Raw genomic sequence first — 16,227 nt, 5'->3', positions numbered from 1 at the left:
GCTTCTTCATTAGGTCAGTGGACATATACCTGCCTAAATTCAATGAGAATTTCCTTTGTCAAAAAAAATGATTGATGGGGAAAACAGTTGGACCTATTTTCAACAGACTTGCTGCTAATAAAAGTGATCTACAAGTGAGCACAGGGCAAAGCAGGAAGGTGACATTTAACATTCCCAGTATATAGTTGTAAACTTTGACCGAAAGAAATAACCTTGAGGAAAATGTTACATTGTGACTGTTATCTGTTGGTCAGTTAATGATTTCGATTTGTAAGGATTATTTCTACTTGATGGTCATATTTAAAGAATTACAAGCATTATAATTATTTAATAAACTTTGATTAAACCAATGGGATTGTAGCTAAAATATCTATGGAGAATACTTTGTAATACAACAGAACATTAAAACCTGAAAGATGAACTGTTGGGTTAAGGGTAACATTTCTGTGTTGTTGAACATAAGGATAAGGTTATAAATTATTAACGAGAGTTTACAGATTGCTAAACAAGCCTTTATGATGAAATGTGTGCTTGCCTTTAGAGACATGAACACACTGTTGTGGAAGATGAGAGGAACATCATCTGGCTAGACAATGGCTGACCACTGGAACAGAGTTTTACTACTGGGATCACTGATCCTTCCGGTATGCTCCATAGCAGGTAATGAAATATATTATTTTGTAGGTAATTTAGTTATTGACATGTTAGGTAAGCTAATGCACAGCAATGTAGCTCTGATCTCAAGTGTTTAATGTTTAGCTGCATGCATGTCAACAAGCCTATTTAATGTGGGAAATCTTCATCAAACCTGCAAGAAGCATCTCAGCAGGCCAATTACATCTACACTGGGGATATAGACAGAGAGTATGAAGGGAACACTGCAGTAGAATCACTGTTGAGCTGGAACAGGAAGAGTAGGAGGGAGAAGAAAAAAGGTCCTGCACCAGAAGGCAACAGAGTGTCTGTCATCCGTCACACAGGCAGTGGTCCTAGATTTCCATGGCCCTGCATTCAAACAAAGAATTATTCAGAGAATGATAAACTCTCATTATAAAAACTCAAATGGTTCACCAATGTTCTTTAAGGAAGGAGGTCTGCAATCCTTGCTCAGTCTGGTCTATATGCCTCTCCAGTCCCACACGATTGTGGCTAACTCTGAACTGCCCTCTGAAGTGGCCCAACCAAAATTTTCTTAGGGCAACTGGGTACAGACAATTAATCCCTTGCCACCCACATCCTGAGAATTTTTATTTAAATCACTTAAGTCTGCCAGGTAGTTTGCGATTAGCTCAGCAGGACATTCTACACAGAGTCCTTTCACAATCTGAGTGCATCTTTTTCTACCCAATGAGGTGCTGAAGAAGTAATCCTTTAGCAAATCACCTTCCTATCGGAAGGAGGGCATGTCAACACAAGTAAACATGGGAAAACAAGCTGAGTTGCTGCCAGGTTTCAGCAGTGCTTATTGATAAGCTAACCTGATTGCTAACTTGACCGTGGTTCATTGGTCAATATGCTCTTACAGTCAGTTTTTCAACTTTGTTTTGACTGTTACACTAATGAAGTAACAGTTTAGTGTGTCTATAATTCTTGAAATCAGAACGGCCTAAATTGGAGCAGAATTTTTTAATTTATATCAATCCTAATTACTAAAAATATATCCCATTTAGCTCTTTACACGCGTGCCCAGACCAGACAGGTACAATCTAAGGGTGACTCCTAAAAGACCTCCTAAAAAGGCAACAAAAATGAAGAAAAATTTTGTTTGCATTGCAGTTAATGGGAATATTTCACAGAACTGTTCTGATTTTCAAACTTCTTCCTGGAGGAACATTTTACAAAGGTTGGACCTCAACGTCCAATTTATGCTGCTCACCCGTAGGAACCCAGATTGTGCCCGGCCTATCAATGTGAACAATGACTTTCAAAGTTCAAACTTTAATGGAAGTTTGCCCACGAAGCTAATATTGCATGGTTACAGGTAATCAGAGGCAATTTTATACTTTTTGGTGAATTCTTGAAAATGTACCCACAAGCAAGTAATTATTTGTGCTAATTATTTGTAATGGTACAAAATTACAATGAAGTATGAAGTCCCAATTTTAACTGCGGGCAGGTGCGTAATGAGGTGAGTTGGAAACCCACTTGTTGTAATGAAAATGGTGTCCAGCCTATTGTAACCTACCTCGTGTGTCTCATATAAATCACATTTTAAACAGGTAATTGGTGGAAAGGAATGGAAAACCCTATAACCCAGAGATCGCCCACTGACAGCGCATGGATGCTGGCATTGGCTTTTGGGCTACCTCAAGGGGCACTCGCAATAAGGAGAGGGAGGCTCGTGGCAGGAATGGCGTAAGTTTTCTTGTTGAATTCAGGGGACCACCCTTGCACCTCTCCTGGCTCTGGCTGTTCCTGCTGATTTCCCCTGGTGAGAAAGCAGTAGTGGCTTCCACATTCAGGCCAGCAATTAAATTTGCAGTCCAATCCCAATGACATCATTGGTACCTGACATTTATATGCGTAGAAGGTCCCTACCAGCTTTGGGTGGGCATCCTTGCAGTATGCTCACAAATGTCAGCCTTGGCTCAGTGGCAGCGCTCTTGCCTCTGAGGGCGGAATTGTCTCAGATTTGCACTAAGTGCGGTAGCGGGTGGGAAAAATGACATTTTACCTGTTGGCCACAATGGCGGCTTCTCACACCGTATTGTCTCAATCCCGCCACATTAATCATGCATTGCTGGGAAACACACTGTTTCCATGCTGGGTGAGCTCTCATTCACCCGCCACGTCATCACTTCGCCGATTCATCACGCTGGGCACCATATTTAAAGTGCATCCGTGTGCATACCTCTCAGTGTTTCCAGCCCAGACCTGCTGGAAGACATGGCCCTGAAAGGCAAAAAGACTGCAAACCATGCCCCCCACCCCCCGCAACCCCAGTTTAATGATGCATCCCTTGAGCACCTTTTGGATGCCGTGATGTCCTCTACCCCCAGCCTGGCCACAGGAAAGGCAGCAACATCATTAATCCAGCATGGGACGCAGTGGACAGCACCAATGCCCTGCAAAAAAGGACAACCATCCAGTGTCGCAACAGGATGAATGGTCTCATCCATTCTGCCAGGGTAGGTCACTCTTCTCATCACTCTCAACTCACACACTCACAAACCCATCACACATCAACAGGGATCTCATACCTCAAGGGACAACACCACTAACTCTCATACACACCCTCACATCTCCATCAGGCTCATATCCTCTGGATCTCACGTCCTCATCCTGTCCATGGCTCCGCTCACCACACAAACATTCCATGTAGTGCCATGCGTCCTGCTCACACTCTCTCCATCTGTTTCCATGCAGGAGAAGCTGGCTCACAACAGCTGGGAGAGGTCGCAGACCGGGGGTGGAGTGGCCCACATTAGGCCCCTCACTCACTTTGAGGAGTGCGCCATCGTGCTGACTGGTGAGGATGTGGACCCTGCCAGCAGCAATGGTGAGGTCAGCGGCGAACACCCTCGTGAGGATCCTGCACCACATCATTCATCCCTTAATACAACTGTGAGTGCTCTCTCTCCTGCTTTTGACTCTGCTGCCGTGCACTAATAATCTCTGCTTTGGTTCACTGGGAGCTCTGCCAAGCGACCGACACCCTCAGCCAGCCAGTCCCTCAACTTCATCCATGTTCTCACCCCCAGCCAAGAGGACACCTCCTCCATTGAAGAGCTGGAAATAAGTAGCCTGGGAGACCCATCACAGCACTTACCCACACTCTCCACCAGCGCAGCAACACACACCTCGGTGGGACCTAAATCTAGAGCAGGCTCGGGCTCACAGTCTGGTGGTCACCACATGGACATGTGTCCGCAGCAGGAGGAGGCAGGTTCAGCTGAGCTCCCCGGCACTCGGAGGACTGCTGGGGAAGAGGCATCTGTGAGGTCCAAGTCAGATGACGACCGTCTGGATTTGGCCTTCCAATTCATCCTGGAGAGTCAGCAGATATGGGGGAACATCACTCAGAACTGTTGGAAAACCCTCAACTGAGTGGCACGCGAGTCGGAGGAGTGTGTCTGCCTTCTCTCTAATGAAATGGTGCGCATATGGACGTCTCCATGGCAAGGATGGCAGATGCCATGGAGACCCTGGTCATGCAGAGCTACTACAGTGGTGATGCTAGAGGGAAATGGGGCACCTCGACGTCCCACAGGTGCTCCTTCCCCTCAAGGAGTCAGGCCGGGACCCTCAGGCTCCTGAAGGGAGGAGGAGGCAGATGGACACCCCTGTCATCCATTCAGGAATCTCAGAGGCTGTCTGCTTCCTCTGAGCCTCCTAGGCCTGTGACCCCCTCAACCTCACCCTCTGTCACCGCAGAGGGAGCAGCTAGCCCACAGGAGCACAGCCAAAGCAAGCCAGGGCCCTCAAGGCCTCGGCTCTCCAGAGGACGCATGCTGAAGGCACCAGAGGCAACAGGGCCAACCATTGCACAGGTTATCTCCACCCTTGCTGCAGATGTCAGGGCAGCAACAAAAGTCTAAGGCTTTCAAAGTTAAGAAATTCCGACCACAGTTGGTTGCATGGGTGAACACATTTTTGTTACTTTACAATCTGGAAATATATTCACTTTCATTGAATAATGCATAATGGTGTCTTTCAGCTTTATTGACAGGCTTTGTGAGTCCTCACCCTGCATCCACCCCCACTAGCAGTTCAGCTGCACGCAGCTGGCCCACGAGTGATTCTGGAGGGTGAAGTGTGTGTGTGTCAGGGCCTTTCGGAGCCTCGTGCAAGCACTCTCCCACTCACGCAGATCCTTCCGCATCACACTCATCTCAATGTCCTGAGCATTTTCAGTGCTGCCTGCTGGGGTTCACTTTCAGTTGTCCATCTGAGCTGACCTGCATCTCCACCCACCCACTGATCACACTCCCATGCAGCACCTGATCTCGCCTCTCCACCCCCACCAGCCCCCTCCACCCACCCCACGATTCTCATTTCACTTTTGTTTTAGCCAGCATCACAGTGCTACAGTTTTTCTTTCACTCCCCTGTCCTTTCCCCTCCCCCAGTCACCCAATTCCTTTCCCCCAACACTGTCGACCACCCTGGCATTGCCTTCCACCTCCCCACCGTCACCTACCAGCCACAACCTTTTTCTTTCAGAGATTTCCAGGTGAACGCGCACGTTCCCTTCTTTTCCAAAAATCCCACTCCCAGCCACATTAGCCTCCATGACCTCCTCCTTCCCACCCCCAAGGTCCATGTTTGCTTCCGAGTCCCCACCAACCACCCTCGCCATCCTCCTACAGATACCATCCAACCGTCACCCTCCCACCCTACCACCCCACTCTGCCCTCAGTTCGCTCTACAGAAGCCAGTCATGGACTCATCAGATGCCTCCCTTGCATGTTCACCTGGAAATCCCCCCCTTCAGGCTCCTTCCCCCCTTGGAACCCCTGCCGCATGCACGCCCCCCAGCTCCCCACCCCACCCACAACCCCCACGCCCACCGGCAGACTCCCTCCCACTTAGCCCTTCCTTCTTTCTGACTCCTTCAGACACCCTTACTTCTTCCTCCACCCTTACTCCTTCCCCTCTCCGCGCTCCTTTCTCCACTCTCCCACTCCCAACCCCAGACTCCTAACTTCTTTCTCTAGCCTTACTTCTTCCTCCACCCTTACTCTTTCCCACTTCCCGACACTCCTTCCTCCATCCTTACTTCTTCCTTCACCCTTACTCCTTCCCCTCTCTGCACTCCATCCCCCCTCAGCATTCCTTCCTCCCCCCCAGGCTCCTTCCCCTCTCCGCACTCCTTCCCCCCTCCAAACTCCTTCCCTTACAAAAACAGAAATACCTGGAAAAACTCAGCAGGTCTGGCAGCATCGGCAGAGAAGAACAAAGTTGACGTTTCAAGTCCTCATGACCCTTCAACAGAACTAAGTAAAAATAGGATAATATTTTAGATAATATCATCACCTTCAACACCTCTTTGTTCTTTTGTCTGTGACATCTTTTGGTTATCTGCTCCTATCACTGCTTGCTTGTCCTTACAACCACCCCCCCCCACCCGACTTCTCCCCCCACCCCCCCACCTTAAACCAGCTTATATTTCACCCCTCTCCTATTTTTACTTAGTTCTGTTGAAGGGTCATGAGGACTCGAAACGTCAACTTTGTTCTTCTCCGCCGATGCTGCCAGACCTGCTGAGTTTTTCCAGGTATTTCTGTTTTTGTTTTGGATTTCCAGCATCCGCAGTTTTTTGTTTTTATCCTTCCCTTACACCTTTCACCACCCTTACACCTACCTTCCCAATTGCTGTCTTCTCCCCCATTACCATCTCCTCCCCCTGCAGTCCCTATCTCCTCCCAACCTCCCTTGCCTGACACCGTCATTACCCCCTCCCTACCTCACCCCACCGACACCTTCGTCTTCATCTTAGGGTCTTAAAAGAAGCACTGGTGAGATAGTTGATGCACTGGTTTTAATTTTCCAAAACCCCCTAGATTTGGAGGACATCCCATTAGATTGGAAGATAGCAAATGTAACTCCATTATTCAAAAAGGGAGAGAGACAGAAAGCGGGAAACTACAAGCCATTTAGCTTAACACCTGTCATAGGGAAAATGTTAGAAGCTATCATTAAAAAAGTTATAGCAGGGCACTTTGATAAGCTCAAGGTCACCAGGCAGAGTCAAAATGGTTTGGTGAAAGGGAAAATGTGTTTAACCAATTTATTGGAGTTCTTTGAGGAAGTGACATGTGCTTTGAATAAAGGGGAACCGGTGGATATACTGTACTTAGATTTCCAGAAGGCATTTGATAAAGTGCCACATTAAAGGATATTGCAGAAAATAAAAACTCATGGAATAGGGGGTAACATATCAGCATGGTATTGGGGGCTGTTGGTATAGGGGGTAACATATCAGCACGGATAGAAGATTGGCTAGCTAACAGGAAGCAGAGAGTAGGCATAAATGGGTCTTTTTCAGGTTGGCAAGATGTAATGAATGGTGTGCCACAGGGATCAGTGCTGGGACCTCAACTGTTTACAATTTATATAAATGGCTTGGATGAAGGGATGGAAGGGATGGTTGCCAAATTTGCTTAAGACACAAAGATAGGTAGGAAAGTAAGATATGAAGAGGACATAAGGAGGCGACATAAAGATATAGATAGGCTAACTGAGTGGGCAAAGATCTGGAAAATGGAGTATGATGTGAGAAAATGTGAAATTGCCCATTTTGGCAAGAAGAAGAAAAGAGAAGCATATTTTCTAAACGGTGAGAGATTGCAGAGCTCTGAGGTGCAGAGGGATCTGGGTGCCCTAGTGCATGAAGCACAAAATGCTAATATGCAGGTACAGCAAGTAATTAGGAAAGCTAATAGAATGTTATCATTTATTGCAAGAGGAATTGAATGCAAAGGTAGGGATGTTATGCTTCAGTTGTACAGACCACATCTGGAGTACTGTGTAAGGTATTGGTCTCCTTATTTAACAAAGGATGTAAATCCTTTGAAAGCACTTCAGAGAAGGTTTACCAGACTAATATCTGGAATGGGTGGGTTGTCTTATGAGGAAAGGTTGGACAGACTAGGTTTGTATCTGCTGGAGTTTAGAACAGTAAGAAACGACTTGATTGAAACATTTAAGATCCTGAGGGGTCTTGACAGGGTGGATGTAGATAGGATGTTTCCTCTTGTGGGAGAATCTAGAACTAGGGTCACTGTTTAAAAATAAGGGGTCGCCCATTTAAAATGGAGATTAAGTGAAATGTCTTCACTCAGAGGGTCGTGAGTCTTTGGAACTCTCTTCCTGAAAAGGTGGTGGAAGCAGAGACTTTGAATATTTTTAAGGCAGAGGTGGATAGATTCTTGGTAAGCAAGGGGGCGATATGTTATCGGCGGTAGGTGAGATGCAGATTTCAGGTTACTATCAGATCAGCCATGATCTTATTAAATGGCAGCGCAGGTTCGAGGGGCTGAATGGCCTACTCCTCCTCCTCCTTGTTTGTATGTTCATATGTTTGCTCTCCCCCTCCCTAACTCACCCCTGACAAGTTCAACCCCCCTCCCTACCTCAAACCCCCCCAACACCTTTGTTCACCCCCTCCCTACCTCACCCTCCCTCCCCACCCTGACACCTCTCCCTCTCCCAGTTGCTCCTAGACCTTCCTCTCCCACCACCGGTACATGTCCCCCTCCCAAACACAGCTGGATCTTCCCCTCCTCCCCCTCGGCCATCACCCGTTGAGAACAGGCCCTCGATGGTGACTTTCTAACTTCCGTGAGCTGCTTTGCGGTGGAGCCATGTCCATGAGAATCCACCCAGCATGCCATAGACATTCCTCCAGGGTCCTGTTGCAGTTGGGCTCCAGCATCTTCTGCTTTTTGGATATCCGCGATGTGAGTAAGGCCCTGACAGTAAGTCCCGACTTCTGCACGTCACACTTGTCAAGACGTGTTCTGCTCCTGTGTGTTTTGCTGTCGACATGTGTGGATGATCCAGCGTGGGGGGTGATTCCAGCAGACAGCCTTATAATGATATGCAGATGTATTACAATGAGGTTCCTGACATCCAACAGCAGGAAACGCAATCCGCCATTAATGGGCAGAGCAGATGATGCAAACTGGTTTCACGATGCCGGTGAAACCAATTTTTGGCCTTCTCATCATATTGTCCGCTCACACGCCCAAATACGCCTGAGGCACAGAATATTCTGCCCTGAGTCAGAAGCTGTGGGCTGTTACAAATGTGAATTAATACAAATTATAAGATTGTTATGTTTTAAATGTATAAAGATGTACAAGACACTTATTTTTATGTATAAATACTGTCTTCAATCTAAAGAAATGAAGGAAAGAAGGAGGTCATGTGACCTATTCTGAATTCTGTTGACATCAAACCTGGTTGGCGTGATTGTTGAAGATTAAAGGGAAGCGCAGGTTGTTTTACAGGGAAGAAGATGTGGAATATTCACACATGTAAACAATGACCTGGGCAGCTGTGATGACAGTGGATAGACTGTTAGTCTCCAAGTCCCAGGGAGATGTGAAGAATATCAAGTTGTGAACAGCAATACTTTAAACTGTCTATTTAATTCCAAGATATAATAAAGTTGGTGGTCTAAAAAATAGCAAATCAGCATTTTTCCGTGGATATAAGGTCCATGTGATTCACGTTAGCATGGAGTTGGATTTTGAGAGTGGAAGAGTGCATAGGAAGCCAATGTAGGATAGAATTACAATGTTATCCTAAAGATTTCCCTGAATCCCATAGTTCTGTCTGCAAGGATCCAAGAGAGAGCGAGCAGAGAGCTAGAAATAACAAGTCCACATGGTTCACCATGCAAGAATGTGGGTGGAAGCTCATGATCAGATTGAAGAGATCAGGTTTGTGAGGATTCAAACAAAATGGGAAGATTCACCTAGCTTTAGCTACAGAGAAGAATCTTCCATTTGTCCCTCCCTTTGAAAGTCAGTTCATGGAATAGGAGTGACCCGGCTGAGAAAGGAAAAGAAAAAAGTAAGCTCTTGGGAGCCAAGAATCTGAGTATTGCTGAAAAAAGAGACCTGTCAAAACTTTTTGTCTTGCACTCATCAGGACATTTTGCAAGAATACCAATATAAGGTGAAAACAACAATTCATATTGTATGAGAAGAGAATGCTGATTGGTTGGCAAGTGGACTCTGATTGGTAAAGGGATTGCCATGGAGAATGCACCAGTGATGGTGACTGACAGTTAGCTGCCAAGCAGCTTGACCCTTATTGGTCAATGCATTGCCCTGAGGAATGAGTCAGCGAATGGCTGTCACTTGTTTAGCTGAAACAGGCACAATGTTGTACATGTTCTGTCTGCAAAGAACAGGGTCCTGTGTATTAATATATGTAGCTTCCAGTACATGCAAATGCACCATACTGTAAGCCCAACTGACAATCTTAAATTGGTTGTCACCATAATTCTTAGCACACTGAGGATTATTTAGCAAATGTTGTCCAAACATGAAATTACATCTAATATTGGGCACTGTTTTTTGAGTTTTGCAAGCACAGGCTGCAAGAAGGGTAAGGGATCAAGCTTGGGTAGAGGTAGCAATTCAAGGTGTAGAATCAAGACAGGGGATTAAAATAGTAATATGAGAAATGAGGGTCAGAGAATGGCAGGAAGGAATGGCAGAGAGAAAAAAACCTAAGAATACATCAACAGTCAGGACTAGATTTTACAAAGGTAACAAAAAGACAAAACTGAAGGCGCTCTATCTGAATGCACGTAGCATTTATAAAAAATTAAATGAATTGATGGCCCACATTGAAGTAAATAAATATGATCTGATAGCAATTACAGAGATGTGGCTACAGGACAACAAAGAGTGGGCCCTTAATATTGAGGGGTACATGACATTTCTAGGTAAGCTAGGTAAAGGTAGAGAGGTAGCAGTGTTAATCAAAGAGGGCATTGGTGCAATAATTAGAAATGACCTTGGTTCAGGAAATCAGGATGTAAAATCGGTTTGGGTGAAGATGAGGAATCGTAGGGGAAAAATGTCATTAGTGGGATTGGTCTACAGTAGCCACAATGTAGGACAAAGTATCCAAGAGAAAATATTGTGTCCTTGTGATAAAGGGACGGCAATAATCATGGGTGATTTTAATCTACACGTAAACTGGAAAAATCAAATTGGCAATAATAGCTTGTATGAAGAGTTCTTAAAATGCTTTCGAGATAGTTTCTTAGAGCAGCATGTTCTGGAACCAACCAGAGAACAGGCTATATTAGACTTGGTATTGTGTAATGTGGTAGGATTAATTAATGACCCCAGAGTAAAGGCACCCTTAGGTAGCAACTACCACAATATGATCGAATTTTACATCCAGTTTGAAAGGGAGAAGAGTGGGTCTAAGACTAGTATCTTAAACTTAAATAAGGGCAGCTATGTGGGGATGAAAGCTAAGCTAGCTGAGATGAACTGGGAAACTAGGCTAGAGGATAGATCAACAGAGAAGCAGTGGCAGACATTTAAGTGGATAGTTCAGAGTATTCAGAATAAGTACATTCCTACTATAAAGAAAAATTCTAAGGGGAGGACCCACCATCCATGGTTAACTAAAGAAGCTAAGGAAAGCATCAAAGTTAAGGAAAAAGCATACAACTCCGCAAAGATGAGTGGTAGGACAGATGATTGGACAGAATATAAAGAACGGCAGAGAATGGCTAAAAGATTAATCAGGAGAGAGAAACTAGAGTATGAGAGGAAGCTAGCTAGAAATGTAAAATCAGATAGCAAGAGTTTCTACAGATACTTAAAAAGGAAAAGAGTAAGTAAGGTGAGTGCTGGTCCTCCAGAGAGTGACAGTGGGGAGTTAATAGTAGATAATAAGGAAACGGCAGAAGAAATGAACAAATATTTCACTTCTGTGTTCACTATAGAGGATACAAAAAACATTCCAGTAATAGCTGCAAATCAGGAGGTGAATGGGAGAAAAGAACTTGGTGAAATTGAAATCACTAGGGAAATGGTACTGAGCAAATTGATGGAGCTGCGGGCTGACAAGTCTCTGGGTCCCAATGAACTACACCCTAGGGTCTTAAATGAGGTAGTCAATGTGCTGGTGTTTATTTTCCAAAATTCGCTAGATTCTGGAAAGGTTCCATCAGATTGTAAAGTAGCAAATATAATCCCTCTATTCAAGAAGGGAGGGAGGCAGAAAACAGGAAGCTATAGGCCAGTTAGCTTGACGTCTGTCATGGGGAAGTTATTAGAATCAATCATTAAGGAGGTTATAGCGGGGCACTTAGAAGGGCTCAAGTCAATAGGGAAAAGTCAGCATGATTTGATAAAAGGAAAATCATGTTTAACCAATTTGTTGGAGTTTGTTGAAGGAGTAACATGCGCAATGGATAAAGCTAAGCCTGTAGACTTGGATTCCCAGAAGGCATTTAATAAGATCAAAGATTATTGCAGGAAATAAAAGCACATGGTGTAGGAGGTAACATATTAGCATGGATAACAGATTGGTTGGCTGGCAGAAAGGAGAGAGTATGCATAAATGGGTCTTTTTCTGATTGGTAGGATGTGACGAGTGGAATCCACAGGGGCCTGTACTGGGGCCTCAACTTTTTATGATTTACATCAGTGACTTAGATGAGGAGAGTGAAGACATGGTAGCTAAATTTGTAGATGACACAAAGGTAGGAAAGTATGTTGTGCAGAGGACATGAGGAGCTTGCAGATGGATATAGATAGGTTGAGTGAGTGGGCAAAAATCTGGCAAATGGAGTTTAATGTGGGAAAATGTGAAATCGTTCACTTTGGCAGGAAGAACAAAAAAGCAGAGTATCACTTAAACGGAGAACAGCTGCATAATCCTGAGGTGCAGAGGGATCTAAGTGTTCTAGTACATGGGTCACAAAAAGTTAGTATGCAGGTACAGCAAGTAATTAAGAAGGCTAATGGAATGCTATTCTTTTATTACGAGAGGGATTGAACATAAAAGTAAGGATGTTATGCTTCAGTTATACAGGGTATTGGCGAGACTGTACCTCGAATACTGTGCGCAGTTTTGGTCTCCTCATTTAAGGAGGGATATAAATGCATTGGAGGTCGTTCAAAGGAGATTTACTAGATTGATACCTGGAATGAGTGGGTTGTCTTATGAGGAAAGGTTGGACAGACTGGGCTTGTCTGGAGTTTAGAAAAGTGAGGGGTGATTTGATTGAAGTATACAAGATCCTGAATGGCCTTGACAATGTAGACATCAAAAGGATGTTTCCTCTTGTGAGTGAGTCCAGAACAAGGGGGCACTGTTTTAAAATTAGAGGTCACCCTTTTAGGACAGAGATGAGGAAATTTTTTTTCTCTCAGAGGGTTGTGCGACTTTGGAACTCTCTGCCTCAGAAGGTGGTGGAGGTGGGGTCATTGAATATTTTTAAGGCAGAGGTAGGTGGATTCTTGTTAGGCAAGGGAATCAAAGGTTATCAGGGTTAGATGGGAATGTGGAAATCAAAACACAAGTAGATCAGCCATGATCTTAAATGGTGGAGCAGGCTCGAGGGGCCGAATGGTCCAAATAGGAACTCCTGGTCCTATATCTTATGTTCTTATGGGCATGGTCTGTACCTTGCCTGCTGTGAAGAGCAGCTGGGACATGCTGCTTGATACAATCTGCCAGCTTTGGAATGTGCGGCCCACATACCTAGCATCACGCTGGCACTGAAAGTCATATACCACATTATTCATTTGTATGATAGGCAGAATGTCTTTTTGGCTTGGCGGCAGCATCCTGATAGTGGTGAATACCACTCATGTTGCTACAGCTTGGCAGCAGCATGAAACAAGTAGCTTCACCTGTTGCTCAAATTTTTGAGATGCCTTGCCCTTCCAGGGTAATCTGAAGTAGACGGGTACTTTTCAAGGCCGAAAGTGACGACCTTTGGCCCGTTCATGAGTTTGTGTGATATACAATGTGAAATGATCTGACCAGGGTAGCCATTATCTTGCAGGATGCCTTTGATGCGCCCTATTTCAACATCAAGTTTGCACGGTGAGCAAATGGCTTGGGCCCAATTTACAAGGTTGCCAATAAGACCAATCATATAGCACGTGGAACTGTAAGAATCCCAACACATATATTGACCAGTGAAGGTAGGCTTGTGGTAGAGAATCCCCTGTCAGATTTCTATAAGATTGCTCTTATCAGCAACCTTGTAAATAGGGCCCAAGCCATTTGCTCACCATGCAAGCTTGATGCTGAAAAAGACATCCTGCAGGATAATGGCTACCCTGATCAGATCATTTTGCCCTGTATATCACACAACCTCATGAACAGGCTTAATGCAATCACTTTTAGCCCTGAAAAGTGTCCAGTCTACCTAGGTTACCCTGGAAGGGCAAGGTACCTCAAAAATTTGAACAACAGGTGAAGCTACCTGTCACCTATCGGGTGAAGCAGTAGTAACACAAGTGGTATTCACCACTAACAGGGTGCTGCCGTCAAGCCAAAAAGATACTCTGCCTATCACACAAATGAGTGTTGTGGTATATGAATTTCAGTGCCAGTGTGATGCTAGGTATGTAGGCCGTACGTCCCAAAGACTGGCGGATCGTATCAAACAGCATGTCCCAGCCGCTGTTCACAACGGGCAAGGTACAGACTGTATCCAACCAGCCCATGCTTGCAAAACTCAAAACACAGCGTCCAACATTAGATATGATTCTGTGATTGGACAACATTTATTAAATAATCCTCAGTGCGCTAAGAATTACACTGACAACCAATTTAAGATTGTCAGTCGGTCTCACAGTGTGGCACATTGGTGTGTACTGTAAGCTACATATATTAATACACAGGGCTGTGTTCTTTGCAGACAGAAAGAACATATGCACATTGCGCCTGTTTCAATTAAAAAAAAAAGTGACAGCCATTCGCTCACTGATTCCTCAGGGCAATGCTTTGACCAATCAGGGTCAAGCAGCCTGGTTTAAATTTCAAACAATGTTTGGCAGTTAATTGTCAGTCACCATCACTGGTGCATTCCCCATGGCAAAACCTCTACCAATCAGAGTCCACTTTCCAACCAATCAGCACTCTCTTCTCATACAGAATAAATTGTTGTTTTTCCCTTATATTGGTATTCTTGTGAAGTGTCCTGATGAGTGCAAGACAAAAAGCTTTGACATGTCTCTTTTTTCAGCAATACTCAAGTTCTGTACTGCCAAATGACTATTTGTATACCTGAGCTAAGAATCACTTTGGACTGGTTGAGGGAGAATAGAGTGTGCACTTAAGGGACAGATTAAAGAATGTCCATGGAGGGAGATTGTCTGTAATTTAGATTATTAAAATGCCTACCGAAATAGTGTTTACTTAATGTTGCTTTTAGTTTGTTACAGTAAAACCTAAAACTTGAAATCTTGTCGGGTGATCCTTTCAAAAAGTCACTAGAAGTTCGAATATTGTTTTAAAACTTATCAGTTTCTATGGAAATCATAACAAGGCTCAACACTCACTCCAAAAACCTAAGGTAGTACCATGGGTGTGCTGCACTGTTGGAGGTACAGTCTTTCATTAAATTAATGTCCCATCTGTTCTCTCAAATGGGTGTAAAAGATCTCATGATAAAAGTTACTGGATCGGTTTGTATGTTACTTGAAGTAGTTTGTGTGGTTTACTCATTCAGATCATGAGTTTGATTTCCAGAATTTGTATTTGTTTAAACTCTGCTGGATATTTCTATGCCATAGAAATTAAGCGTTCAGCCTCGGCTGGAGGAAAACCTGATATCATCTATTGAACCATCCCATTTCTTGGTTGAGCAAGGAGTTATCCATAGGAAAGACTCAGACATGCCAATTCTCACAAATTAATTACAAAAGACATAATTTCTCAGTCAAGTTCAGCCTCATTCATGATCTCACAAGAAGGCTCTGATAAGTCAAGATTTTTAACAATCCTACTGCCCTTGTGCATCCAATCGATCATAGCCGTGCATGCACCTAGATGCCAGAGAGCTGACTGCAGAGGAAATCAGGTGTGGGGCCTGGAGCCTGAGTGAAAAAAGATGCCTCTCACAAGGATTTCCATCTTGTCCTATTTTGCATTGTGCCTTTATTTGACTGCCCAGCTCTTACTGAAATTCCCAGCATTGCCAGGCATATTCAGGGTTATAATGGGAGATGGATCAGTCCATGAGCACTGACTCTTACTCTGGGACTTGGTTCCTCACCATCCTCTGTTTCCCCTATTCAGCTTTTAGAACGCTAGGCGTTAGTTTTGACCTCAGTAGCTCACCACACGTAGCACAGAGCAACAACATTCCTTGACCATCAAACTAAGGTCAGCTCTCCCCTCCCTCATTTTCTCCTCACTCTGACACTACAGGCTTTAAATATCTGAGCTCCCCATGTCTCCATGTATTCCATCTGACTCCTGCTTGGTCCAACTCCAGTTCTGGTATGCAATATGTGCATGTTTCTTCTGCAAGATGTCTCAGTACTGTGTGTAAGGCAATCATTTAACCTTTGTATCGAGAGTGATGGGAGAGAAAGGAGTAAGTTTCTCTATTGCATACATACTTGAAAAAGAGAACGTTACAGGGCTATGGGGAGCATGCAAGAGAGTGAACAAATTGAATAGCCATAATCATACCAAGAAAACGGGTATGATTTTTAAGAAGTTTTTTGTAAAGGTCAGGTGTAGTAATCTTGGTTTTGTAAAGAGCTCTGTCCTGTTA

The 16,227-nt window shown here is 44.4% G+C and overlaps 1 protein-coding gene across 2 annotated transcripts in view; it reads left to right on the top strand.

Annotated features, from left to right (window-relative positions):
- Window positions 1–537: 537 nt before the first annotated feature.
- pla1a (phospholipase A1 member A) overlaps window positions 538–16,227 on the top strand; it is a 61,601-nt gene continuing 45,911 nt past the window's right edge. For both annotated transcript variants that reach the window (XM_078559983.1, XM_078559982.1), the window contains exons 1-2: window positions 538–660; window positions 1,777–1,981. In XM_078559983.1, coding sequence (XP_078416109.1) covers window positions 594–660; window positions 1,777–1,981 — 272 coding nt within the window. In that variant the 5' untranslated portion in view covers window positions 538–593. The remainder of the gene's footprint in view (window positions 661–1,776; window positions 1,982–16,227) is intronic.

The sequence above is a fragment of the Cetorhinus maximus genome, chromosome 16, assembly GCF_964194155.1.
Source record: "Cetorhinus maximus chromosome 16, sCetMax3.hap1.1, whole genome shotgun sequence".
In the NCBI taxonomy this organism is placed as follows: Eukaryota; Metazoa; Chordata; class Chondrichthyes; order Lamniformes; family Cetorhinidae; genus Cetorhinus; species Cetorhinus maximus.
This window is presented reverse-complemented; position numbering and strand designations above follow the sequence as displayed.